This window comes from Moschus berezovskii, chromosome X (genome assembly GCF_049115385.1).
Source record: "Moschus berezovskii isolate FMDL1 chromosome X, NW_MosBer_1.0, whole genome shotgun sequence".
Classification (NCBI taxonomy): Eukaryota; Metazoa; Chordata; class Mammalia; order Artiodactyla; family Moschidae; genus Moschus; species Moschus berezovskii.
Genome location: NC_142488.1, coordinates 146801102 through 146828227, shown reverse-complemented (window position 1 = coordinate 146828227; position 27126 = coordinate 146801102). Strand labels below are relative to the sequence as shown.

The window sequence follows — 27126 nt, the reverse complement described above, 5'->3', positions numbered from 1 at the left end:
CTTGTCCCCCTTCCATTTCTGCCCTCTCGCCTTCCTCTGCCAGGCCGAGCGCCGGCCAGCCAGCCGGCTCCCGCCCCCGTCATTGGGCCTCAGTGTCCCCATCAGGAAGGTGGAAACTTTGAATCTCTGAGGCTGCGTCTTCGTTGACCCGGAGACGCCAAGGGGCCTTGTCTGAGTGAGACAGTATGCCTCCCCGGGGGATGGGGGGATGGGGCGGGGGGTTGTGGCCTTGGAATGGGGGCAGTCGTCCTCGGGGTGGGGGGCATAAGGGGGAGGGATGCAGCTAGTCCAGCCAGCCGTCTACAAGAAAATTACTCCCTTTGAAGCTGCCAGGGGGGCCGAGAAGCCTGCCCCCTCCTTCCCTTCCTCCCTCCCTCCCTCCCCGCCCCCTCCCCGCCGTTCCCTCCCAGTCAGCCCGCCCAGCCTTTAGCCTCCCTCCCATCGCCTCCCTTTCTCTCTCTCCCCGAACTGCCCAGGAGTGAGCAGCTGCTTTCAGACGACACAACACACGGACGCAGGGACTGGCTGACGCCTCGGGCTTCCCACCAGCCAGCGTGTGCCCACCGCTTGCCCTCCTCAGGTAAGGCCCCCACCCCCACAAGCGCTATCCTGTCCCCCACCGTTCCTACTGCTGGCCTGGAACTGCCCTCGCCCTCACTGTCTCATCCTCCAGATACCCCGACCCTGTGCCCCCCAAACTCACTCTCTTTGTCCTTACCCCTGCCCCCGCGGCTCCCTCACCGCCGTCTCACACCCCCCCACCACCCCCCGCCCCCGAGGCTGCTTGCAGATTCCCATCTGCCCCTACCCCCGCTGCAGGATCCCAGCGCACCCCTTCGTGGCCATCCTGCGGTCCCTCCTTGGTCCCAGTCCCATCTGGCCTCTTTTCCCCCCTGGGTCCTCCAGGCACCTTCTCCATCCCCTTCCTTCTCCCCTTGCTCAGCCCTGCTTCACATTCCACATCCCCCTGGGCTTCTGCCCCTTGGCTGTCACCCCAGAACATCATCAAATCCCAGGTGTGCCCTGCACCCCCAACTGGCCTGGCTCCGGCCCCTGGTTAGGATAGACCTCCTGGTGCCGGCCTGAACTCAGTGCTGGGGAGCGATCCCCAGAGCCTGGGGCTAGACCACAGCGTGGGCTCGGGTGACTTGGTTTCCCAGGCACGCCCCAGGCACCCTGCCCAGATATTCCTTGCTTACTCGCAGGCGAGTGTTCTGCGTTCACCTCCTCCTTGGTAAGTCATGGGTCCACAGTGCCGTAGCTAGGGGTTGGGGGTGGGGGGCCTGGGTGGGGCTGCCTGAGTGGCTCAGGCCTCTCTGTCCCCAGAACCTCCTTGAATTGAGGCTCCAAAGAGGGGTGCAGAAGGAAACCCAGGCCACTGTGCCGTGTTAGCCAGGCCGACTTGGCCTGGGGCCCCAGAGGGCTCCATGGGTCAATTCCAGGACATCATCATTCCAGGATGGGCACCTTTAGGGTGGAGTGGGGTTCAAGAGATCCCAGGCTAGGTGCTCTGTTCCCCAAAAGCCGCACCCCGTGGGTACCTGGGGGCACCTCTAGAATGAAGAGAGTATCCCAGCTCTGAAACCAAACAGTGTTAACAAGGTTGCCCTCCAGAGCTGGTCCCGTGGGACCCCCTATCCCATCCATTGCACAGAGGGGGCAACAGAGGCCCAGAGAGCGGCAGGAAACTGCCAACATTGGCCCAGCCAGTCAGGGGCAGAGCTGGGGCCAGGGGTCAGGGCTCCTGATCGACAGACCCTGGCTATTGATCCCATAGCATCCAGGAAGCGTTAGAGGCACTCGAGTGTTGATCGTGATAGCTTATGGTCAACTGCAGGGTGTGCGGATTGGTGTGGGAGGCGGCCGGGCCCCAGGCCCCTGTCCTAGCAAGCTCCCAAGATGGCTGGCATGCCAAGGGACCTGCCAAAGAACCCAGCAGAGTGCCCTGGAAGACTGGGGGGGGGGTGGTGGGAGCCCCACCTCATCACTCTGTGGATGGGTCTGGGCCTAGGCACGGTTTGGCAAGAGCTTCCTGAGTTGACTCTGCTCAGTGGAGCAGAAGGCCCAGGGTCCTCTGAGGCAGGGTGCTGGTGGGGGGCATGGAGCAGACCTTGCTCAGGCCTAGGAGATTGCTCTTACAGTTGAAGTCTTCTTAAGGGCCGCTCAGGTCACCGATGTGGCCAGTCCTGTGCCCTGGGGTCTCCTGCTCCTGTGCCCACTCCCCTCCCTGGCCAGCTACCCTGTGGAGACTGGTTGGAATTGAGAGAAGCTGGAGATGCTCTGGAATGTGCATCCAGGCTCTTGGATTCATGAGGAGGGATAACAAGTGGCCGCCCCTGTGTGCACACAGTTGAGTGCCTCCTGGCCACCTGCAACCACCTATGCCATCCGCACCCTGGTGGTTGGGTAGAGGCGCTTTTGTGCAGAATGCCCCATGACCAGCTGCCATAGGCGCATCGAAAAGAAGGCAAACAGCTGTCTCGCAGCCACAAGGGCCAGGCCATGGAAAGAGGCTGGCATCAGGGAGGGCTCCAGTCTCCATGTAGCCAGCAGCTGAGTGGCCGCCCCACAACTCTGGCTGGCTCACCCACTGGCCCACCTTCATGTCCCAAGGACCCAGGTCACAGAAGGCATTAACTAGCCTATTGCTTTTAAAGCCCTGCCCTGGAGCAGGGGCCTCACTGTGTTGATGGGGAGTCCAAGGTCCAGCCCCTTCAACTACAGGTCTGGCGGCAGTTCTTTGCCAGCTGATTTTAGGGGCCCCGAAACGTGGGGTGCTAGCCCTCTCACCATTGCACAGGATGACATACAAGCCTTGGCCTGAATTTCTCCCCAATCCCATCAGTGGCCCTGGCTCATCACAGAAGGGTGAACAGGGAAGGACTGGAGCAGAGGGGGTATTCAAAAGACAAGAAAGCATCTCCTCTCTTTAGCGATATTCTTTGGTCACTCAGGACCGCAGAGGGTCCCTTCCAGCATCGGCATTAAGTCCCAGAGGAGGAATCAGTCATGAACCTACTTCCCAGAGGTACCCACCGCCAGTCCTCCCCCACTCCCTGGAGAAGCCCCAAGGAGACAGGCCCGTCCCAGCAGTCACTTGTCCTTGGTCACCTGGGACATAGCCTGGGACAGTGACCGGCCCCCAGGGCCGCCCAGGAGCACATGAACAGCAGGCACAGCCCAACGCCCCAAGTGCGCATAGGGCCAGACGCTGTCTGGTGCGTGCCCCCTGCCCCCAGGCAGGACCCCAGCCCCAGGTCCAGGGTCTCCAAAGCTCCACCGGCTAGGCCACTGAGCCGCTGGTCCTTTGGCTAGCATGTCTGGGCTCTCCCCTTCCTTGCCCATGTGCCAACACCCTGGATTGTTAGAAAAGGTCTTCCCACTCCCACCATGACAGCCTCCCAGTCGTCCTCATCAGTTACCCCAGGGTGGGAGATCTCTGCCTTGAGCTGGGCACCCCTCCCTGAGCCTCTCCGCCCTGCTGGTGGGACAGGACACACCAGCCCAAGGGTTTAGCTCCACTCAAGGGGCTGGAGGGTGACAGTGGCCCTCCTGGGGCCCCTTGCTATGAGCCACAGGGGGGGGAGGGAGATGGGCATGGGCTCCTGAAGGCGGGCACACAGGATCCTGCCATCTCCACCCTCCTCCTGTCGGCTGGTTCCCAGGCCAGACAGTGCCCTCCCATCCCCTCTGTCCTCTCTGCTCATGTACTGGTCCCACCCACACTTCGATCACGTACAAAACCTTTTGGTGAATCCCATCTTCAAGGAAGCCAGTGGGAGACAGCCTGGGGGGAAATGGGGAAGGGGTCTGCTTAGTCTTGCTCACTGGGGCTGCGGTTCATATAGATAAGATGAACTTTCTAGATAAGAGGTCCTGGGGTGAAAGCCCTCCCGCACATGGAGCATCAGCCCCAGGGTCCCCCAGGATCTTCTTCACCGCCTCTGGGACCCCTGCCCCAGGCTCCTGGAGTGCCAGCCACAGTTCGGCCCTCTTTGGCTTGTCCCCCAGGTTGTGCTCCTTGGTGGGCTGGGATTTCTGACATCCCAAGCCCACCGAAGGTGCCAGGGACTCTGACGACTCCCCCCTACCTCTTCCTGGGTAACACATCCAATCTCGGGGTTTAGGGGCCTGGGGCTCCACCCGGCCAGCTCACACCAGCTCTCCTGGTCCATGGCGTGAAGGCCCAAGTCAGCAGAAACCGCAATGCGGGGCAGAGCTGCAGGACACGGGGCAGTGGGCTGGGAGAGATCCCAGGCTCCATGCAATAGCGAACCTGCCCCCGCGTCTCATCCACCAGCAGCCTCTAGAAGAATCAGATGGACCAAAAGGGATGCAACAGTCAGAGGCCCGAATGTCCAAGGGATCACGGATTTGGGCAACAAAACTGGGACCTGAAGGAGCCAGACAGAGGGCAGAGAGAGACTGGCTCTGGGAGCCCTGTCTCCAGAGACAGGGGCAGCTGGGAGCTGGGTGCCACCTCCATCCTCTCACAGTCTCAGTTCCAGCTTGGCCTCGATGGTGGTCCTAGGGATTTACAGGCCACCCCGCCACACAGAGGGGGAACCCTGGGAGGGGCTGAAGGTCACAGGTCCAGCAAGACCTCCTAGGCTGGCTGCAGAGGGTAAGCTCCACCCCAAGCTGAGCCCCCAGCCCCACAAAGGAGCAAGGCAGCCAAGGGCCTCAGGTTCTGGGAGCCAGGCTGAGAACATCTCCCTGTGGGGTCTGGCGCCTGCTGGGACCTAAAGGCTTGGGGGATCCTCCAGGCCAGGGTGGTGTGATGGCTTCCCCAGGCCACTTCCCTGCAGCTGGAGGTGGGGCAGGGCCATCTGTCCCTGTGGGCCGAGGGGAGCTATTGATGGTGGCGGCCTGAGAGATGCCATGTTTCCAGAAGCTGCGTGATGCAAGCCTGGGGGCTCCAGAAACACAGGACAGAGCCCTGTTTTCCATCAGTGTCACCTCCAGCCTGAGTCGGGGAGAGGCGATGGGAGAGACAGCACTTCCTGCTGGCCCTGGGGAAGGCTGAGTTAGGAAATCACTTGGGTCTCCTGTAGCACCCCTGGGAAGCGACAGCACCCTTGCTCTCCCTTGGGCTTTCTTCACAGAGTGGGAGAAGGAAGGCTCTGGGGTGGAAAGACCAGGTGACCTGGCTCATCTCCTGCCTGATTCCTGGCACAATGGAAGGCCAGCCCTTAGACCTTCCCACCTTCCAGAGGTTTCCCAGCAGGATGGGGGTGTGATGGGTATCTTCAGGGCTGTGTGGAGAGAGGTGTGGCCTAGGTAGCACCAGCCACTGGCTCGGGGCCAGCTCCTTGCAGCAGATGGGCTGGCTCCCTGTAGGTCTCTGACGCCCACATCCAGGTCGAGTCTGTGCCTAAAGGCTGTGGGGGCACAGGACCCAGCAGGAAAGAGCTGCCCTGACCAGCCATGCTAGGATGCCCACTCCCCTCATAGCTGGAAGGCGTGCTGAGGCCACGGGGATGGGTTCAGGGGTGGCTGGGGTGTAGACACAAGCAGGGCAGGGCTCACCCTAATCCACACTGCAGCCACCAGCCCCTCACACAGTCATCCCAACATGCACGCACACACGTCAGCTTCAGGAAGACCCAAGGATGGCATCCGTGCCCTCTGTCTGGGTGCCACCTAAGGGCAGACTAGAGCTGGAGGGTGCGGGGGGCGATGGGTTGGAGTCTGAGAGGGAATGGGCAGAAAAGTGGGCACCAGCATGGCTGAGTGGAAGATGGCACGCGTGTCCGAGTTCAGGTCGGGTTGCTCAGTGGGGCCAGACGCTGGGCTTAGGCGTCCAGCATCTGTGACTTGGCAGCTGTGGGCCACACATCTGTAAGTGAGTTCCCAGGGTCTGCCAGACCTCAGGGCCCACTCCTGCCACCCTTGGCCTGGAGTGAATGCCTGGCATGGTCCCTCCGTGTTCTCAGTGGCTGCCAGTGCGTCTTGTTTGACTGGGACCTGGAGCCATCCCAGTCAGAGGACTGCGCAGCCTTTCAGAGGGCCAGACAAGGAGAGCCCTATTGGGGGAGGGGGGCGGTCCTCACTCCCACCTGTGGGCATCTGGCCTGAGGCCTCACCGCCATCACCAGTTCTTTCCATTGCTCTGAGGAGGTGGAGCTCTTTGAGCTCAGAGAACCCCCTGATAGGGCCCGAGGCTGCCTAAAGTCCTCAGGGACATACTCAGGGAGGATGATGAAGGGAAACTGAGGCCCGGAGACCTGACTAGGCTGGGGGAACCGGCTATGTTTCTCACCCTCTGTGTCGATAGTGAAAGCCTGGGGGCCTGGCGTCGCCTGAGTTGGGTTCTTTCTCTAGGTCTCCATTTTCCTTTCCATCAAATGGAACTTCAGTCCTGGGCGCCCCCTCCAGACCCCTCCCTGGCTCCTTCTGGCCCTGAGGGCTGGGGGTGTCTTTCGTGGTCTCTGGCAGGCTTGGTGTCCAGCCGGCCCCCCTCCCCTCTGCAGAGTTCTGGCCGCTGAGTCTCTTGCCAGTTCTCTGTGGGGAAAGGAGGGCTGTGGTGGAAAGCCTGCCAGCCTGCCCACTGCCTGGGCCCGGCCAGGAGCCAGGGAGAACCAGCCAAACCTTGTCCTCTGCCCTGAGGGCTCTGGGGGCCTTCAAGACCTCAGCCTCCCTCTCCCTCAGAGTGAGCTTCCAATGGAGCCCGCCCTTCCCCACCCGGTATGCCCCCTCAGCCTCTTTGCGGGGGCCGCAGATGTACCTTGGAACCTGGTTCGACTCCTCTGGAGCCTCCTGTTGCCCCCCAGGGAGGGTCCCACGAGCCCACGCAGGGCCTTGGTGGCTAGTCCTGCCCGGGCGCTCCATGTGGAGGGCCCAGACGCAGGCCAAGGCTCCCCGTGGAGGCCCCCAGGCCTTCCCGGTCCCCCAGGCCTGGCCAGACCACCGAACCCCACCCCAGCAACCCAGGTGGACAGTGGATCCCAGAGCCTCCCAAGGCTCCAGCAGGGTGTTCTAACCCTGACTCATTCCCCCTGTGAGGTAGCGGCTTTGGCAGGGGTGCCAGGCGAGGGAGGAGCAGTCTCCTCCGCCTCCTGCTCCATCTCGCCCTTCTGCCTTCATCCTCCCCTTCGTTTCCTCGTCTCAGCCCTGGTTGTCCAGCCATGCCTGGGAAGCCTGGGCCCACCATACCTTGCCCTGTGCTTTGAAAACCTGTGGGAAGGAAAACGGACTCGTGGTCCAGGTAGGCCAAGCCAGGGTCTTCTCCCCACTCTGTGCCGAGACCCTCGGGGCTGGGGATGGAGTCGGGTGGGGACTCCCCCAGTCCTATGGGACCAGCATAGGGATGGTGGGACCTTGAGTGTGACCACGGGTGCTCAAGGCCCAAAGGAGCCAGGAAGGCCAGAGACTCCCCCAGCCAGGAGGGACCCTCACTTTGCTGTGTGACCTGGGAGGCAAGGCAGCTTTTCTATCAGTGGGGGCTGCACGCTCAAGAGGGTTGTCGACCTGCTGGGGGCGCTCTGGGGCTGGCTCTGAGGCTGAGGCTGCTGAACCCTGGCCTGGGCACCCCGCCCCCCACCTCCAGCATCTGCCTGCCAAGCGTACTGCCCGCCCAAGCTGCTGCGAAGGTGGGAGCCAGGACAGGTCACGTGACCAGCTCTGAGGGGCAGGAGGGGTGCGAAAGAGGGCGGCCAGATGGCGATCAATGGGAAGCCCAGGGGCAGAGCTGTTGTGCCCACAGGTCTGCAAGTGGCCACAGGCCCTCCCACCACCTGAGGGTGGCAGGGCTCCAAGGCAGCAGCCCCCCAGGCCACCAGCCCAGCCCCACATCCACTGGGCCTGCCCGGGGCCTCTCCCCACTTTGCAGCCAGCCATCAGGCTCAAGGGGGCTCACCCCAACACCGCTGAAGTCCCAAAGAGCCCCTCCCCTGGCCAAGATGGGCCCCAAGTGAGGGCCTCTGCAGTATAGGGCTGAGGTCTGCACGCAGGGCAACCCCAGACACCCTGTGCTTGGGAAACAAGCAAGGTGGGCACATGTATCCCTGTGTCACACTTGGGAAAATGAGGCTGGGGCTTGCCCAGGAAATCAGGGTGAGGGGGCAGCCTCTTCATGGACAAGGTTTTCTGATAGAGGAGCCTGTCTGGATGGGGGCAGCCTCTACTGGAGGAGGAGAAGGCAGGCAGATGTGGGCACCAGGGGCAGGTTTGGGCAGGGCAGTTTTCCCCCCACCCCCACCCCCAGCCTCCTTCCCAGCCTGGGGGCCTCCAGACAAGCCTGACCCTGCCCACCACCCTGGCAGTAGCCTGTTCCCCTCCGGTGGCCTTTCCAGGGGACTGGGCTATAGACAGAAGGCAGGGGAAGGCTTCGTGGGCCAGAGGAGGAAGCCAAGGCCCCCCGAGAGCAGCAAGGATGGTGGGGACACCATGGTTCCCCCTCCTTCTCTGGCATTCTACACATGGGCTGGGAAGATGCCCCCTCCTCCACTTTGCTCCAGGGCTAGCACAGCTCTACCCAGCATGCCCACCCTGGTGCCTTGGCCTCTTGACTTTCCTAGAAAAACGTGGGTGCACTGCAAAGGGGGCTCAGGCAGGAAAGGATTGGCCCCGGCCCCCGTGGTTTTCTTTCAATCTTAATTCTTCAAGGTTTGTGGGGGCAGAGGGCTGGGTTTCCCTCTCCGCCACCTCCACTAGCCTCCCCGATCCCCCACACGCAGGCTGAGGCTGACTTAGTGTCCTGTGCGGGGAGGGGGGTGATGCATGTGTGTGTGTGCTCGTGCACTGAAGGGGTGCAGACACGCTAACTGGAAAGACATGGCATAGCCCACGGTGGCCAAGTCCTGCCTGGAAACGGAGCAGGGCAGAAGGAAGCCAGACGCGTCCCCACCCTGCCCAGGGCCTTCTGCCCACCCACACCTCCCTCCTGGCCACTCCAGCCCAGGGTCTGGCTGCCCTGGGGAGGTGTGACGGACATGAGGCCAGCACACACACAGAACCCCAGCCCCCCAGATGTGGCCATCAGCTGGGCTCCCCTGATGGCCCCTCCTCACCCTGGCTTTGCAGGCATGCCCACCATGTGGCCCCTGTGGCCTCTTGCGGCCCTGCTGGCCCTGAGCCAGGCCCTGCCCTTTGAGCAAAAAGCCTTCTGGGACTTCACCCTGGACGATGGGCTGCCCATGCTGAACGATGAGGAAGCTTCGGGTGCAGAAACAACCTCGGGCATCCCAGACCTGGACTCCCTCCCACCCACCTACAGCGCCATGTGCCCTTTTGGCTGCCACTGCCACCTGCGGGTCGTTCAGTGCTCCGACCTGGGTCAGTCTGGGGGGGACGGACATGGAAGGCTGAGGGTGGGCAGGGGGGTAACCTGGAGCTGGCTCAGGGATCCTGATTTCACTGTGGGAGGGTGTCCCTGGGTCTGCTTGAAAGCACATGGGGAGGGAGAAGAGTGTCCAGCCCTGACCTTGGAGCTGCACCCACTTGTGGCCGCGGAGTCTCCATGTGCGGGTCCGCATGAGCACCCCTCTGGGGCTGTGGCCGTGGCCGTGGCTGTGACTCACACTGCTGACTGTGGCACCGGCCCCCAGGTCTGAAGGCCGTGCCCAAGGAGATCTCACCTGACACCACCCTACTGGACCTGCAGAACAATGACATCTCTGAGCTCCGAAAAGATGACTTCAAAGGCCTCCAGCACCTCTATGTAAGCCCACCCTGGCTCTTCCAAGGAGCTGGGAAGAAGCAGTAGGCCTGCAGGCCAGCGGGTGTGTGGAGGGGTGGGGTCCCGATGGGTGTGGGCACGCACTTGTGCAATATGGGAGGGGACCAGGGACCCAGGGAGTCCTGAGAGAGGTTAAGAGGTGGCTGCAGTGGGAGCACCCAGGGTCATGAGCACATGTGCAATGTCAGGACACGATAAAAGGAAAGTGAAGTTGCTTCTGTTTGCAACCCCATGGCCTGTAGCCTACCAGGCTCCTCCATCCATGGGATTTTCCAGGTAAGGGCACTGGAGTGGGTGGCCATTTCCTTCTCCAGCAGACCTTCCCCACCCAGGGATCAAACCTGGGTCTCCCCACATTGTAAGCAGACGCTTTTCTCTCTGAGCCACCAGGGAAGGATAGGATTACCCTGCCCAATTCTCTCTGTTGACTGTTACCTTTGCATCTTATTGACTCCTCCCAGAAACACAGTAAGGAAAGGTTGCATTGCAACCAGGGTGCAAGTAGGGCAACCAGAGCACGAGCTGCAGCGGCCTTGCTGGACCTGAGTGCCGGCTCCCGCTCTGCACTCTGCCCACAAGCAAAGGTAGATCTCCTGGAGGCTGAGCTGGGGCTCCAGCATCTGTGAAGCCCCAACAACGTGAATCACTAGCTCAAGGGCAGGGTAGAGGGGAGAGGAGAAGGCAGGCAGGCTGGGAACTGAGGCCTTCTGTGCCACCTCAGGCCTTGGTCCTTGTGAACAACAAGATCTCCAAGATCCACGAGAAGGCCTTCAGCCCCCTGCGGAAGCTGCAGAAGCTCTACATCTCCAAGAACCATCTGGTGGAGATCCCTCCCAACCTGCCCAGCTCCCTGGTGGAACTTCGAATCCATGACAACCGCATCCGCAAGGTGCCCAAGGGCGTGTTCAGTGGGCTTCGCAACATGAACTGCATTGGTGAGCCAGGCCCGCCCTGTGGTGGTCCTCACCCCTCCCCCACAGTGGTGAGGGTGGACAGGGAAGGGGGAGGGTCAAGGAGGGGGGCTCTGCCGGCCACAGCAGCCGGGTGCCATGGACAAGCCGACTGGCCTCACAGAACGTTCTGGAGGCTTGCCTAGGGTCACACCCCAGAGCTGCCAAGGCCAGGTGAAGAGAAACCCAGGCCCATAAGGAAAGGACAAGTACAGAGGTGGCACAGCCTGCCAGCCAGGGGCCAGGTGGGAGAAGCTGAGCGGACTCCCCTTGTCCCCAAGGGCCCATGCCAGGCCCAGGGCCCTTGGTAGTTCGTGGTGTTCAACAGCAAGGACTTTGCAGCTCGTCCAATAAATTAGTGGCACTGCTTTCAGGGGGAGATGGGGTAGTGTGTGCTTAGCAAGGGCCCCTTAGGAAGCGACAGGCCCCGAGGGTGTGGGGACAGATGCTTAGCCTTGGCTTCAGGGCTGAGAGAGCCTCTTTCCTAGAGATGGGTGGGAACCCCCTGGAGAATAGTGGCTTTGAACCTGGAGCCTTTGATGGCCTGAAGCTCAACTACCTTCGCATCTCCGAGGCCAAGCTCACTGGCATCCCCAAAGGTAGGGAGGCAGCCCTTCTTTCCCATGTTTTGGGGGGCACAGGTAGGGAGCCCGGAGCCATCTGGAGCCACCCAGTGTACTCAGGGAGGGCTTTGGTCGCCCCTCTCCCCACCTGGGGCAGAGCTCGGCTCTCTGCTCCACCAAGAGTGAAATCGTGCACACACACACACACACACACACAGGACCAGCCCTCCCCAACCCCACAGTCTCCCCTCCTGGATTCAGCTCAGAGCATCCTTTGTTCCTGGTAGACCTCCCTGAGACCCTCAATGAACTCCACCTGGACCACAACAAAATCCAGGCAATCGAGCTAGAGGATCTGCTCCGCTACTCCAAGTTGTACAGGTAGGCTGCAGAGGTAGGGTCTCAGGGGACCCTGAGTCCGCCCAGTGCCCTGTGGCCCATGGACCCCATCACATCATCATTTATTCATCTATCCCTTACCAGGCTGGGCCTGGGCCACAACCAGATCCGCATGATTGAGAACGGGAGCCTGAGTTTTCTGCCCACGCTACGGGAGCTGCACTTGGACAACAACAAGCTGTCCAGGGTGCCGGCTGGTCTTCCAGACCTCAAGCTCCTCCAGGTGAGAGCTTGGTTTTTCTAACACGCGGTGAGGGAAGGGAACAGTCAATGTCCCCGGGGCAGCTGCTGAGACCCTTGCTGTCAGTGCTTGGACCCACCGTGGAGCAGAACGGGAGCTCGCTGTGCAGCTGGTCAGATGTGTGCTCTGGCCGGTAACTCCAGCTCCTTATCTGGAAAGGCGCTGAGAAAGCAAAAGGGGAGAGTAGGGACCCCACTGTGGACAGCGAGGAGGCTGGGTACAGAGGTGGCGAGGTGGCAGGATGCGCCAGAGCCAGCCTGGTAGATACTTGAGCTCAAGGTCTCTTGGGTGGGTTCAGTTCAGTTCAGTCACTCAGTCGTGTCTGACTCTTTGCGACCCTATGGACCACAACATACCAGGCTTCCCTGTCCTTCACCAACTCCCAGAGTTTACTCAAACTCATGTCCATTGAGTGGGTGATGCCATCCAACCATCTCATCCTCTGTCGTCCCCTTCTCCTCCTGCCTTCAATCTTTCCCAGCATCAGGGTCTTTTCCAATGAGTTAGCTCTTCGCATCAGGTGGCCAACATATTGAGTTTCTTGGGTGGGTGGGACCCCACAAAGGTGCCACAAGCCCAGGGGCTTGGGGAACAATTGGGCAAGAAGTGGCTTGATGAGGGGATCAAGGTGTCCTCTCAAGGTCTTCTTCGGCCCTGCTCTGGACCTCAGTCTCTGCCTACATGCCAGGAGACTGGCCATTCTTGCAGTCTGTCCAGTTGGGGCGAGTCCATCACCCAGCCCTGCAAGAGGATTGCCAACCTACAGCGGCAGTGCCCTCTAGCGGCCGTATCCCGCCACCTCTAGAAGGCACTGTTGCAGCCCTCCACGCCCCATCAGACAGTCCTCACGCCCAACACCCTACAGTCCCATAGAGAGAGGCTTCGGGGAGTTGGGGGGTGGAGGGGGCAAGTGCTCCTGAGGATTAGGAGGAGGAGACCCTAAGTCCATGGAACCCAGAGGAAGGGCCAGGGACTGTGTGAACTCAGAGTGGCATCCTTCCCACATCAACAGCCCCATTCACACCCACCCCACTAACCCCCCATCCCAGCACCCGGTCACACACCAGTGCCTGAACACTGCTCAACAGCTGCCCAACAACCATACGCAAGCCTGGTTGTACTCCTCCAGACAATGGAATCTCTAGGCCCTCAAAGGGTCGTATAGATGCAGCGCATGAACCCCTAGGCGGCCAGGCAGGACTGGGCTGGCACAGAGGGCACCAGCCTTACGGGTTCTGCCCACTACTTGGGCTCCCCAAGCAGGGCAAACTCAGGGATGGGATTTGGTGGGGCAATGGGGCCCGCTGCCCTGAGCCACGCCTCTCTGTCCCCAGGTGGTCTATCTGCACACCAACAACATCACCAAGGTGGGCGTCAACGACTTCTGCCCAGTGGGCTTCGGGGTCAAGCGGGCCTACTACAACGGCATCAGCCTCTTCAACAACCCTGTGCCCTACTGGGAGGTGCAGCCGGCCACCTTTCGCTGCGTCACTGACCGCCTGGCCATCCAGTTTGGCAACTATAAAAAGTAGAGGCTGTGGCAGCTGCTGCGGTGGCGGCCTGGGAAGGGTCTCTTGGGGTGCATGGTACGTGTCCTGAAGGGGCGGCAAAGCAAGGGATCCAAGCCCCGCCTTCGACCCCCACCCTCCACTCACGGCCCCTTGACGCCCCCACCCTGGCTCCCAAGTGTGCAGGTGGGGCATGACGCCTGGCCCCCATCACATGCCCCTTGGCTTCAGAGCTGCCCCTGCCCACTCGCATCACACCCATTCAGAGGCGCCCCCCACCAAGCTTTCTTCCCATTCACCCCAAAAGCAAATGATCTGAGTCTCCAGTCCAAGGTAAATGGTGCCTGGGTCTGGAGGCTCAAGGATGGAGACCCCACTAAGCCCACCCCACCTTCCAGACACACATCCCTCCTCAGCCCAGCCGGCTACCTTTGTCATTCTCAGCCCCTCACCATCCATCTGCAAGTTCATGGCCCCCCAGGGCAGCCTCCTGGGTCTCCTGGCCCCTGGACCAGTCTTGTCCAGCTTCTCGTTTCTGACATCCTTGGGCTAGGTCTGCTTTCTGTTTCTCTGGGCTCTGCCCAGCCGTTACCCAGGCAGGCAGGAGTGGGGGACAGCTGCCCTCCTACCCTACCCAGGTTCACCCGAAACCTGGGTGATCCTTCTGGAGGCCAGCAGACAGGGAGGTGCTGCACCCCCTCCTCCACAGCCAAGAGGGGAGCCCTGGGCTCAGCCAGACCCTGAGGGTCTGTACCACCGGAGTTCCCGTCACGCTTCTCACTGTCCCCCTTCCCCCTATGACGGCTCAGTCTCTCCTCCCATTGCCTTCCGGCCTCTGGTCTGGTGGGGGTTTCAAACCATCACACCCATCTTGAGGAGGGGCTTCTGAGGTCGGTTGTTGTCTTTCAATTAAAGAAACACTGTGCAATACGGCTGTGTGTGTGCCACCTCTCAGGGCGCCTGGGGACCCAGCAGAAGGGGGAGCCACACTGGGCTACTGCGGCTGGCTCCCAGGTTTTGCCTCTCTGTGCCCACGACCAGCCTTGAGTTGCCTACTCGCTGCTTTCCCTGCCTTCGAGGAAGGGTCCTGAGCACCCTCATGTTGGAGGCTGGACCTAGAGGACGCGGGCAACCAGGCAGAAGGCCCCAGGCTGCCCCCTTTCTCTCCCTTCTAGTCCCCTCTGTTGCCTCGGCTATCCCTGAAGCAGAGCTGGCTGCAGACCACCAGAGGGAGCTGGTCTTGGAGTCTGGGGACTCAGAACGGTATGGGATGTCAGCTGTGGGCAGAGTCATGTGCCACACCCATGTGAGCACCAGGGGGCGCACTCCTAGGAGGTTCAGGCCTCATGGGGACAGGATCCAGTGCCATGTACACCCACCTGTGCTGGTTTGGCCTAGGCTCCCAGCGGCGCGTCCTCCCAGTAGGTCCCCCTGTATGCCAGCAGAGCCATGCCCAGGTCATAGCACACAGGCTTAGGCTAGCTAGGAAGGATCACGGACACAGCCGGTGAAGCCGGGGGACATAGATCTGCCCTAGAGAGGACGAAGGGAGGACAGTCCTCAGAGAAATGCCCCTTGGGTTGCAAGCCCGTCAGGCTAAGCAGGAGGCAGGCTACCTCTAGCATGACGTCTCTGCCCTCGTCCCACACCAGGGTCCTGCGCACTGGGTGATGGGAGCCATGGCTTCCCTGAGTGGCCATGGGCCGCCGACAACACAAGAGCCTGGATCTGTGTTTGAAGCCCCCATGTGGTCTTTTGTCATGCTGGTGGCCCCGGGCAGCTTGTACCAGCCCTGACCTGGCAGTCCACACTGGGTCCCTTCAGTGCTGGAGCTGACCGGGCCCTCTGGGGTGGCAGGGACCCTGTGTCACCCCTGGCGACGACGCTCTGCCCCAGGGGTCTGGCGTGGAACTGCCTTCGCCTCTTCCTGAAAGCCCTGCCTTCCTGAGACCGGAGCCCACGGAGGTGGGGGCCAGCGATGGATGAATACCGCCCCCCTCAGGTTCTCAGAGTGGGGCCCCTCCACCCTTTGGGCCCTTCAGGAGGCAGGTTTTTCCTTTGGGGGACGGGAGGTGCTGTTCAGTGTGGTTGGCCCCACGATAGAATGCCACTTGTTGTCATCATAGCACTATTCTGGGCCATGTGTTCCATGGCCCTGGTGATCTCTGCTAAGCTGGGCAGGCTTGGGGCAAGGGCACTGGTGGGGGGCCAGGAGTCAGGGCCTTGATCAAGTCCCCTCGGTGGTGGGAGCTCGGGGCACCAGATCCTGGGGCACGGGTTCAATTCAACACAACCCCCACCCCCTGCTGGGAATCCTGGATTCCTGTCTTCTCTCCCGGCTGCCCTGCCCTTCCTTCCCTCCCCACCTCCATCTCCCTCGGGGACACGAGTGCCTTGACAAGCCAGTGGGACCCGTGTCATAATGCTGGGAGGTACAGAGCCAACCCCTGGGGTACGGCCCCTGGGAACATGGCCCATGGGCCTGGTGGGTCACCCTGCACGAGAGGCACCAACACCCCACAGGCAGGACCAGAGTGTGGCTCTCAGGGACCCAGGGGACCACCCAGGCCACCCCACCATCCCACCTCCTCACTGCAGGTTCGGAGACCGGTTGGAAGGGAGGTCTCCATAGCCAGAGCCCCAGGTCCAAGACCAACAGTGCTCTTAGCGTCAGTCCGCTACAGGGTGAATGGCAAGGTCTGAGATGACAGCAAGAAGAATGCGAAAGTGGAGAGTGACCGGCCTTTGAGAAAAGCCTAAGGCCACATCTCTGGCAGCCCACAGCCTGCTGGGTACAGAGGGCTGGGATACTGGGCTGTGAGCTGGGGTGGGGAGTGATGGATGGGTGGAGGGGAGTCCAGTTCCAAAGCCACAGTAACCCCCAGGGAAAGAGGGGGGAGGGACCAGGTCCAGCCGACCTTGAGTTGGACCGGGTCCAGCCTGCCCTTGGGTACAGACTGGACAGGGGGTGAGAGCTGTAGAGGGGGCAGGGGGCGGCGTGGGGCCCCCTGGGGAGCTCTGGGCACACAGGTGTGACTTGCAGGAGGGGTCTGACCCTGAGAGTGAGCTGGGGCCGGCACACACACACACATGCACACACAGGGCAATGAAAGTCATGGCAGCAGCTCACTAGGGGCGGGTAGTCCCGTGAACGGAGAGGCCTCCAAGGGGCTGCCTGAGTGACCCAGGGCTGGGGCCGGGGACATTTCCCAGTCCTCCTGGCAGGTCAGGTGCCTTCTGGATATGGCCGGGCCCAGCTGGAGCCTAAGCTCAATCCACCGCTGGGGTTTAGACAAGTTGGGGCTTGTTCAAGGGGCAGTCAGCCAGGTGTCTGAGGGCGGGGGCCAGGGCACCAAAAGGGACAGCCCCCCCGAAGGGCCCAAGGGGTGGAGGGGCCCCACTCTGAGAACCTGAGGGGGGCAGTATTCATCCATCGCTGGCCCCACCTCCGTGGGCTCCAGTCTCAGGAAGGCAGGGTTTTCAGGAAGAGGCGAAGGCAGTTCCACGCCAGACCCTTGGGGCAGAGCCTTGTTGCCAGGGGTGACACAGGGCCTCTGCCACCCCAGAGGGCCCAGGCAGCTCCAGCACTGAAGGGACCCAGTGTGGACTGCCAGGTCAGGGCTGGTACAAGCTGCCCGGGGCCACCAGCATGACAAAAGACCACATGGGGGCTTCAAACACAGATCCAGGCTCTCGTGTTCCTGAACACAGGAGTCCAAAATCAGGGTATCAGGAGGGCCGCAAAAACTCACTCCTGCCTCCCTCTTAAAGGGACACTTATCACAACAGGTAGGGCCCACAGCTCTAGATGGTATGGCCCCTGCAGCCTGGGGTCTTCTCTGCCTGGTTGTCCTGGCCACCCCTGCATCTGGGTCCTGGGGGCACCTGTTCGTACCCAGAGCTGGTGGTCAAGCTGGGTTTTCATTGAGATGGGTGATGGGGCACAAGCCTGACCCAGGCATCCACACCAGGGAAGATGAGCCCCGGGTGCTCTGAGTGTGTGTGTGTGTGTGAATAACTGAGTACATACAACTGTGCACGAGTATGTGACTCTGTGTGAATAATTGGAGATGAGAGGGTAAAGGTGTGAGAATAACAGCATGTGTGCGTGTGGGTGAGTGAGTGTGAGTGAGCCCTGTGAGGGAGCGAGTGTGGCTATGAGGAATTGTGGCTGAGCAGTTGTAAGCATGCACATATGAGGCTGTGGCCATGGGTGAGCTTTGGTGTGAATGTGCATGCATAAGTGTGCGTGTGTTCTGAGCGAGCATGTAGGAATGTCAGCATGCAGGAGCATGTGTGTCACTGTCTGTGAGTGTGTCAGCTTCTGTGAGTGGCAGTGTGTGTGACAATGTCATCATGTACCAGTGTGTCCTCATGCAAGAGGATGTATGTCAGCATGTGTAAGTCAGAGTGCATGTGTGTGTGTGCGCGCACGTGCAGCCACGTGTAACGTCTGAAATGTACCAGATCTCAAGGGCTGTCCGAAACAGTTGCTTCTTGCAGGAGAGACAGACTGTGACAAGGTGGGACTGTTCCCTGACCTGGGGAAGACCTCCTGCAATGCCTTTGTGGCCTTTAGGTCCTGCCACCCTGGCACCTCCTCCCCGAGCTCCCAGCATCATCTTACATCTCCTGTGGCCTTAACCGCAAGTGCCATGCCTTGAGTTCAAGCTCTGCCCACCAGTTCCCTGTGTCAGGGTCCCAGCTACACCCTCGGTGCCCAGCCTCAGCCTGGCATGCAGGATACCCTGTTTGTCTGAGGCAAGAAAGAATTAGTGGCTGTGTCTGGGCCTTGTCTCCCTGCCTGCTCGGGGGTGGTGATGCTCACTGGGGCCTGGCACTTGTCTTCCACATACTCAGCCCCCGTCCTGTGTCACCCCCACCCTGTGGCACTTTGCTCACTGCTCACAGATGGTGGCAAAGGCCCAATCGGGGTGTGGAGGCACTGACTGCCCGTGGGGTTGGGCAGCTTGGGGTTTTAAGGACCAGGGGGCAGGGCTGGCCAGCTCCCACCTGGCCGCTGGGTGGCCATGGGCACACACTTGAATCTGTCTGCAGATGTCACTATGTGCATTTGGCCATACAATGGTGATGGGGGGGGTGGTTCTTCTCCGCGCTAGAGTTTGGTCTGTGTGTCTGTTTCCACAGGTCTGTGAAGGTGTGCTCTTGTGTATGCCTCTGGGTTCACCTGTGTGCCGGATCACCCTGGGTCCTGCATGATGGTGTTTGTGTGATAACCTTTGGGGTCATTGACTTTGAAACCCTGTCCCAAGCTCTGGCCACCCTCCCGGAAAACTGTTTAGATGTCTTAACTTCCAACAGTTAGCAGGTAGTTTCCTGAGAATTACCAACACCTCTGAAGTTGCGGGGTGGGGGTCGGGGGCCAGAGAAGAGCAAAGATCCCCACATTACAAGTCAGCAACTCAGCTTCACGCCCCATTCGACTGCCAAGGAGACAGACTCCAGGCGGTGCCCTGGAGAGGGAGAGGCAGCCTGCTGCTCTCGGCGCCCTTTCTCTGAGCTCCCGGGTGCCAGGGTCCCCCAGTACCCAGACTGCGCCCACCCCCATCCTTGGCAGCCGCCCTCCGGGGGTCACTGCCAAACCGAGAAAGGTAGGCACCCCCGCGCGTCCTGGGCGCACACTGGGTACGGAGCTCCGGAGTCCCATGGCTCGCTCCCCGCGGCCCCCGAGCCGCGCGCCGCCCCCCGCGCCGGCTCCCTCCTCCCTCCGTTCTCCTCCCCCCTCCCGTTCCCTCCCTCCTCCCTCCCTCCGCGCTCAGAGCTGCGGCTGGAGCCGAGCGCGCCGCGTCGCCGGCCGCTGCCGCTGCCGGTGCAGAGCGTGGGGAGCACTCGGCCGCAGCCCTCGGCCGCCGCGGAGGGTCGTGCCCGCGCCGCCGGCCAGGCCGCCCCGTGCCCGGGCCTTGCGGTCCCCGGAGCCGATCGTGGCCCGCCAGGCCGCCCACCCGCAGAGACCAGATACAGCGCCCGCCTGAACCGAGGCCGCAGGAGCGGCCGTGCCCATGACCGAGTAAGTGGTGCCCTAGACGCGCGGCCGCCGCCGGGGTGGGCGCGGGCGCGGGCGGAGCGGGCGGCCCGGCAGGTGTGGCCGGACCCGCAGGTGGGGGGACCCAGTTCCCGCCTGGATCCACCTGCGCCCCGCGTCTGGCCTGCGTGTCCTTGCGGCACCGCGGCCGCGCGTCACCCCCGGGGGCCCTGGGAGGCCGGGCGGGCAGGCAGCGCCTCGCAACCTGCGCCCGGCGCCCCGCATCCTGCACGCACGCGCATCTGCGTCTGGTGAGAAAGACCGCTGGGGGCTGCGGGCGGGTCCAGGAAAGGGAGGGGGTCGCACAGCCTGAGGAGGGGCGCCGGGCCGGGCTGGAGCCGCAGCATGCACACTCACCTTCTCGGAGCCTCTAGGCACCCCCTCCCCCACCCACCCCCTGCACCCCGCGCCCTCACACTGTATCATCCTTCCCGGACCCACAGTCTGAGAAACCCTCATACGCTCCCACACTGTCTCCCCGCACACCCACACAGCTGCTGGGCCGACCCCGCCGCCGGCCCTGGCAATGCCAACGGGCAAGCAGCCCCGGCCACACTTGGCTAACTCCTCCATCACTCGTTGCACCGCCGTCCTCCCCTTCCTCACCTGAGTGACCTTGGCCAGATGGCTTCTCCCCACGGGGTCCTGCCGCGTTTTCTGAGGTTTTGGATTCTGGCATTTGGAGCACTGGTGTGGCACGCCCCCCCCCCCCCGCCCCCGAGGCTGGGAGCCCTGGGTCTCCTCTTTGCTCTCTGGCAGACTTGGTCTCCTTCCTGCCACTGGCCCTTTTAGGGCTTAGCGGCCTGGTCAGCTGTGGATGGGTGGGGGCCCGGCATGGGGCTGGCAGGACCAAAGGCAGCCTTGGGGAGCCCAGGGTGGGGGTCTGGTGAGGAGCTGGGAGAGACTGTGGCGATGCTCTGTGAAAGTACAGGGCAGGGCCTGCGCCCCGGAACCCAGCACTTGACACTCCTCGGGGTGGGGGAGTGGGGCCACTTGGTGGATCAAAGCTGAGCCTGTTGGGCCCCCAACCTCAGGCACATCCCTGCCAGCCACGGAGTCAGGTCTAGCCTGACCCCAACCATTCCAATCTCCCTTGGCTGCCCCAAGGAGTTGAGCGCCAGCCTGGGAGGCAGTCCCCTCCTTTTCCCCCCAGCTCTGTCCCCTCCCAACCCACTGGCGTCACCCCTCACTTGTCGGTGAGTGTCTTCAGGCAGGGACTGGGTAGTAATCTACACAGGGTGCTCGGGTGCCCAGCACAGGAGGCCTGCCTCAGAGTGGGCATGGGTTTCTGCATGGCACGTTTGCGACCTTGACCTCACAGAATCTGCAGAATCACCCAGGAAGGGAAGCCAGGCCCACATTCTTGTCCCCATTTTCCCAACGGGATGATCGAGGTCCCAAGAGGGGAAGGGACTCGGGCTTGCGTTTGCTTGGATGGGCAGGTGGCCGGTGGGGGAGCAACCCCAGAGGTCCTGGCGCGGTTCTCACAGGGCGTCTGGACTCTCCGGCTGCGTCTCAGTGAGCATCGCCACTGTTGCCATCGCCCCCTTTCCCAGCTGGGGATGTCAAGGCCACGTGGCTCCTGAGAGGGGAACTGGGGTGCAGACCTGGGCAGTGGGAACCCCCAGGCTGCCCTGGCCCATGGAGGGAAGGGCTGGGGGTTGCTGCCCAGGTCCCTGAGGGTCTCAGTTGAGGCTCAGCAGAAGGTCTGAGGGTGGAGCCAGTCCCTGGAGAGCTAGTCGTTTGGAGGGGGCTGGGAAGCTGTGATCTGAGGGATTGTTCCCCGCTGCTAGCCTCAAGGAGGAGGTCCAAGGACACAGGCAGTCTGGATCAGGCCAACCTGGTCCATGCCTAGCGCCACCAGGTGGTCTGAGCGAAGGGGCAGGCATCTCTGGCACAGAAGTTGGGGGCTGGGGGAGTAACGCAGGCAGATGGAACCGGGGTGGCGTGGGAGGGGGCTTTGTGCAGAGCCAGAAGGGAAGCCAGTCCTCCGGGGAAGGAAGTCCCAGAGGCTAAGAGCGCTGGCGGCTGGCAGGCGGGGACTTTGCAGCAGGCCCCGAGGGGACAAAGTAGGTGGACAGAAGCGCCCCACTTTGGTGCTAGCTCTGGGCCTGCTGGTCTTTGTGACCTTGGCTAAGTCTCTTCCCACTGCAGGCCCGGGGAGCCCGGGGGTGGGCCTTGGTGGACTGCGCTGACATTTGAGGCTTCAGAGCTGGAGCTTCAGAGGCTGAATCATTTGGGAGTGTGGGGAGGCCAGCCGTGACTCAGGGTATGCTCTCCGTCCAGTCCAGAGCAGCCTCTCGCAGCGCGCGAGGAGGCAGCGAAGAGTGCTGGGGTCAGCGACAATGTCTCTGCCCCTCCTCCAGTGTGGCTTTTAGAGAGAGACCCTCACCTGTGTGGTGGGTGAGATCAGAGGGTCCTGGGCCCCTGGGGACTTTGAGAGCTCAACTCCAGCTGGGACTCTCCCCGCTGGGCAAAGCCAGGCCCAGCTTCCTCCTACCACCTTACAGAGTTGTCAGCATACATGTGGACTTGGCCTGCTGCACTCCCTTTGGTTCGTAAACTGAGGCTGTGTGTATTTAACTGATGGCTGCTGTCTCTGTCAGAGGTCACCAGCATGTCAACTAATATCAGCCCTGACAGTGATGATAATTTGTGCCAGACACGGTGGTCAGGGCTTCCCAGACATTCTCTCAACCGAATTAAGCAGCGACTGTTGCTGTCCCCATTTTGCAGATGAGGCCAGTGAGGCCCAGAGTGGTTAAGCAAGTTGCCCAAGGTCACATAGCCAGGAGGAGGTGCTCAAAGCAGGATTGGAAGGCAGGCCAGTTAGATTCCCAAGTCTGGTTCGTGCATGTCGCCACTGGTTCCGTCGCCTCTGGGAGTCTGGGTGGAACGCAGCAGAATGGAGCATTGGATGCATGAGCCAATTCGGGTCAAGGGTGCTTCCAGTCCTGGGAAGACCCTACACCTCACAACTCACTGAGTCTGCAGAATGATCCAGTAGCTGGACCCCAGCTACCCGCTGAGGAAAATGGACCAACTGTGGGGTTATATGAGTCCAGAACAAGTTGGGGGGACTGTCTGCCCTTCGGTGTTCTTCCCTGGGACCCCTCTAGGGCACCTCTACAAAAGTGGGTAGGTGTCTGCTGATACATGGAGACCCGGGCTCTAGCAGCGAATGCAGTTTGGTCTGACCCAGGGTGTGCCGCCTGTGAGATGGGCTCAGGGGGCCGGGCTCAGCAATGACTTTACTGGGAACAGCAGGCAGACCCTTGCACCGCACAGATGCTGCCTCACCCCCTGTGCTTCCCCAGAAGGCCAGTTCTTTAGCTGGTACCCCAACTGCTGGCTGTTTCTCCCTGCCCTGGTTAAGCTGGCAGAAGACAGGCCAAGTGGTGCCTGGTTGCAAAGCCCTCCCCTGCCTATGCACCTTCTGTTAGGTGGGAGGTGCTGGAAGTGGGCCTGGGAGCGCTGCTTGGAGAGCAGGATCTGAGCCCAAACATCCCCAGGACAGAGGAAAGAGGCTCCCCACCGGAGGAGTCGGGGCTGGGTATCATCAGACTGCCCAAGTTTGTGAAGGGGATGAGGCCAAGGTCACATGGCTAGGAGGTGGCAGAACCAACACCCAGAACCACAGGGCAAGGGGGACCGGTGCGGCTGGGGGACAGAGCCGGAGGTTTCTACTGAGTCCCAAGTCCAAGGTAACTGAGGTCCACATTGGAGTTGTGTGAAGTGGGTGCTGTGGGCAGTGTCCTTGGGAATCGCCTTACATAATGCGGTCCTGAGCCTGACTCGGTGTTCTGTAGGTGGCTCCTCAGTAAAGGGGAACCATTGTCTTCAGATGGGAAGTGCTCTTCCTATAGTGGCCAAGGTTCAGTGTGGTAGCCACTGGCCACAAGTGCAAGTGGATGAAAATTGCAGTTGAAAATTCCAGGCCCTGGCCACACACCATGTTTCAAGTGCTCAGAAGTCATGTACAGAGAACATTTCCATCAGTCCAGGACGTTGTGTCACCCCATGCCACTTTAGAGCCAATGCAGACCGATCCTCATAGGGACCCTGAGTCTACTCCCACACTTACAAGGGCCAGCCCAGATGCGCCCACAGAACTGGGCAAACTGGATCTGTCTCCTGCCCTGGGCTCGGGATCTCTCACTGGGCATGCTGGAGGCACCCGGGCAGCTCTGCAGATGGGGGAGGCTCTTGGGTGGGTTTTTTTTTAATAATGCTTATGTCTTTCATTTTAAAATAATGCTCTTAACATGCATGCTCTTAACAGAAAATTCATGCAACGCTGAGAAGTAGAAGATGTAGAAACAGCCCTCCCCATCCTATCACCAAAATGCCAGCCAGTGTTTCCCATTTCATTGGACACATTTCTGTGCCGTTTTCTTTGCATGGGCTATTTATTTTCACATTATTGTAATTATACCATGGGCACCATTGTGGAATCTATTTTTTACTTCACACAAGCATTTATTTCACACAAGCAATTTCTTTATTAATGTAATTCCTTTCTAAATGATTTTTTTCCAAAATGGATACAGTTTAATTTTTTTAAGATTATGAAAGCAGTCAGTACTTATCACACAAATAAAGTACTTGAACAAGGCAAAGAAGGAACGACACATGATGGTTCGCTCATTCGACAGCAATTTCCCAAGCACCCAGGATGTATCTGGGTGCTCCTCAGGGCTGTAATTACAATTTTTAATGGCTGAATAATATTCTCTCAGGAGATTGCAATTTGCTTAATTATTTGGCTATTTGTGGAGATTCAGGCGGTCAGATTTGTTTCACTCTCCTCCGTGAGGCTCTGTTGAGCATCTCGGCGGGTGACTCCCTCTATCCCAAGGAGAGAGTGCCCAGACGGAAGCTCGTTCTGCCAAATTCTGCTCCAAAGGGCTTTTCTGGGCGTCTGAAGGGCTGGCTCACTGCAGCCTTGCCAGCGTTAAGCTTTATAATCAAACAACCTGGCACAAATATCTAGGTCCAAAATATCTACTTCAGTTTCTATGTCTTGAATTATTCCCGAGGGTGAGCATTTTTCCACGTTTATTGATTGTCTCTCTTCTTGTTGAGTGATTTGTTTCTTCCTCACCTTTATTTATGAAGGACCAAGTGTTTCCTCTCGTGGTTCTGGGTAAATTTGATCTGTGAAAGATACTGACAGTGTAGCATCCTGGTTGCAAACAGTTTTAAATCCCCTTTGTTCTTTGCCTTTTCATGTTTTTGTGCAAAAGGTTAACGATCTCTGTCCCACAATTTTGTGTGTGTGATTCCTTCCATTGCTTCTAGGCTTACAGAATCCCTTACAGAAACCTGAGAACTGTCCAGAGCTATCTGGGTTGGCGCTATGTCTGTGTGTGTGTGTGTGGAGGAGGAAATGGCAAACCACAGTATCCTTGCCTGGAGAATTCCATGGACAGAGGAGCCTGGTGGCCTATAGTCCATGGGGTCGCAAAGAGTTGGACACGACTAAGTGACTAACACACACACACAATGTGTGTGTGTGTGAGTGAGCCTATGTGTAGCTGCATTTTTAAGATGTCTCTTTCATCCAGGATTGGGCAAACTTTTTTTTCGAAGAGTCTGAGTAAATATTTTCCACCTGGAAAGTCACAATGTCTCTGTCCTGACTGTGGCTGTGTACCAATAAAACTTTATTCACAAAAACATTTCACAGCCAGATTTGGCTTTGAGACCGGTATTTGCCAAATCCAGTTTAATAATAATATAAAAAGGCGTGTTGGGGAATAGTACAAGGTGAGGTTCCCGAGTGGTAAACCATCATCCCCATTTCTTTTGTTCCCTGGCTAATGTGTGACCTTGATGTCTGGTAGGGCCTATCCCTGGTCTTCTGCCCACACCCTGTATCCTTTGATACTTGACCTACAGGTCCCACGTCAGTTTTCTGAAAGCAAAACTTCTTTGCTCTTCTTGCTTGCCTCTTTGTCTCCTGACCTTTAGAGCTGTTTGTCCAGTCCCTCAAATCAAGCTCTTGTTGTCTGGGTCTCTTCAGCCTCTGGAGCAAGGATCAGTTCAGTTCAGTTCCGTTCAGTCACTCAGTCGTGTCTGACTCTTTGCGATCCCATGAATCACAGCACGCCAGGCCTCCCTGTCCATCACCAACTCCCGGAGTTCACTCAAACTCACCTCCATCGAGTCGGTGATGCCATCCAGCCATCTCATTCTCTTTTGTCCCCTTCTCTTCCTGCCCCTAATCCCTCCCAGCATCAGAGTCTTTTCCAGTGAGTCAACTCTTCGCATGAGGTGGCCAAAGTATTGGAGTTTCAGCTTTAGCATCAGTCCTTCCAATGAACACCCAGGATTGATCTCCTCTAGAATGGACTGGTTGGATCTCATTGCAGTCCAAGGGACTCTCAAGAGTCTTCTCCAACACCACAGTTCAAAAGCATCAATTCTTCGGCGATCAGCTTTCTTCACAGTCCATCTCTCACGTCCATACATGACCACGGGAAAAACCATAGCCTTGACTAGACGGACCTTGGTTGGCAAAGTAATGTCTCTGCTTTTTAATATGCTATCTAGGTTGGTCATAACTTTCCTTCCAAGAAGTAAGCGTCTTTGAATTTCCTGGCTGCAATCAGCATCTGCAGTGATTTTGGAGCCCAAAAAAATAAAGTCTAACACTGTTTCCACTGTTTCCCCATCTATTTCCCTTCCCTGCACACTTGGCTGGACTCTGGCTCTCCACAGACACTGGGTTTTCCTCACAGAGGGACACAGGGGAGGCAGGGGTGGGTGGGAGAGCGTGATTAGAAGCAAAGCCCTACAGTGAGGATGGCCAGACAGCCCAGTGTCACCAGACCCTGCTGATTAAGAAGCGGGAAGACAAAGCCGGCCACCAAGCAAGGGGCCGGGAAACGCGGGCGTCACTGCCGCAACCCCCATCCTGGCCGCAGGGGACTTGAGTGTGGGGCTCTGGTCCTCCTGGCGCCCTTTGGAGTCATGCGTCTGAACTCAGGCTGGCCCTGAACGCAGGTGGATGCCACCAAGCCACCATGGGCCCTTCTTCCTGACTGGCCTGGGCATGTCCTCTGGCCCTGGACCACGGGGCGCTGGGCATCCCAGCACAGCCGTGTGCTGACACCCACCCTGGACCCCCTGGGGGCGAGGCCGGCGGCGGTGGGCTCCGGGCCGAGCCTCTGCGAGACGACCGCTGGGCAGCTCGTGGTGTTGGGACCAGCCTGACCATGAACACTCGGTGCCCTCAGTCGGGGCACCCGCTTCCCTGCCTCATCCGGGCGTCCAGCTGCCAGGTGGGTCCAGGGGAACCTTCCCTGACACCTGCTCCCCAGCCCTGGGCCTCAGCTCCGTTCCTACTGGAATAGCCTGGACGAAGTGTCCCGTGTTAGTTTGGAGCCAGGGGCCTGGGAGGGAGGCTCGTGAGCCAGGGCCAGGGGTCCAGGCCCCTCAGTGCTGGGGTTCCAGCTGTCCTAGGGGCCCCCCACCCTACCTGATCCCTCCCTCCTGGGCCGCTGACCAGGCCCTTCCTCCCAGGGCCTGGTGGGAGGTCCCTGGGTGTGCTCCCCTCCTCTGTCCTAGGGAGCACAGCAGAGCGAGGGTGCCCCCAGTGCCCCCATCCACCCACAGGGCCGGAAGGCAAGGACTGACTGGGGGCTGCTGCCCAGGACCCCAGCCCTGGCATCCCCAGAGAGGCCCACGTGGCTGAGGCTCTGGGTAGGAAGGGGGAGGCTTGGTCAGGGCCCCCAGCCT

General features: G+C 60.1%; 2 protein-coding genes across 3 annotated transcripts in view; both read left to right on the top strand.

Moving 5' to 3' along the window:
* The first annotated feature begins 424 nt into the window (after window positions 1-424).
* On the top strand, window positions 425-14270 carry BGN (biglycan). 2 transcript variants are annotated; one of them, XM_055393463.2, is made up of 9 exons: window positions 448-580; window positions 7112-7207; window positions 9025-9276; window positions 9549-9661; window positions 10401-10614; window positions 11118-11228; window positions 11480-11573; window positions 11676-11814; window positions 13167-14270. In XM_055393463.2, exons 3-9 carry the CDS (start codon window positions 9027-9029, stop codon window positions 13362-13364), a joined length of 1119 nt encoding a protein of 372 aa, XP_055249438.1. In that variant the 5' UTR covers window positions 448-580; window positions 7112-7207; window positions 9025-9026; the 3' UTR covers window positions 13365-14270. The 2 variants fall into 2 exon arrangements, with proteins under 2 accessions (XP_055249437.1, XP_055249438.1); XM_055393462.2 differs by lacking the exon at window positions 7112-7207 and having other exon boundaries at window positions 425-580.
* ATP2B3 (ATPase plasma membrane Ca2+ transporting 3) overlaps window positions 13416-27126 on the top strand; it is a 65532-nt gene continuing 51821 nt past the window's right edge. Inside the window, exons 1-9 of the mRNA XM_088834326.1 lie at window positions 13416-13518; window positions 14516-14646; window positions 15198-15305; window positions 18919-18952; window positions 19121-19634; window positions 19878-19919; window positions 21670-21782; window positions 26482-26669; window positions 26956-27090. Of these exons, the coding sequence (XP_088690452.1) occupies window positions 13416-13518; window positions 14516-14646; window positions 15198-15305; window positions 18919-18952; window positions 19121-19634; window positions 19878-19919; window positions 21670-21782; window positions 26482-26669; window positions 26956-27090 (1368 nt within the window). The remainder of the gene's footprint in view (window positions 13519-14515; window positions 14647-15197; window positions 15306-18918; window positions 18953-19120; window positions 19635-19877; window positions 19920-21669; window positions 21783-26481; window positions 26670-26955; window positions 27091-27126) is intronic.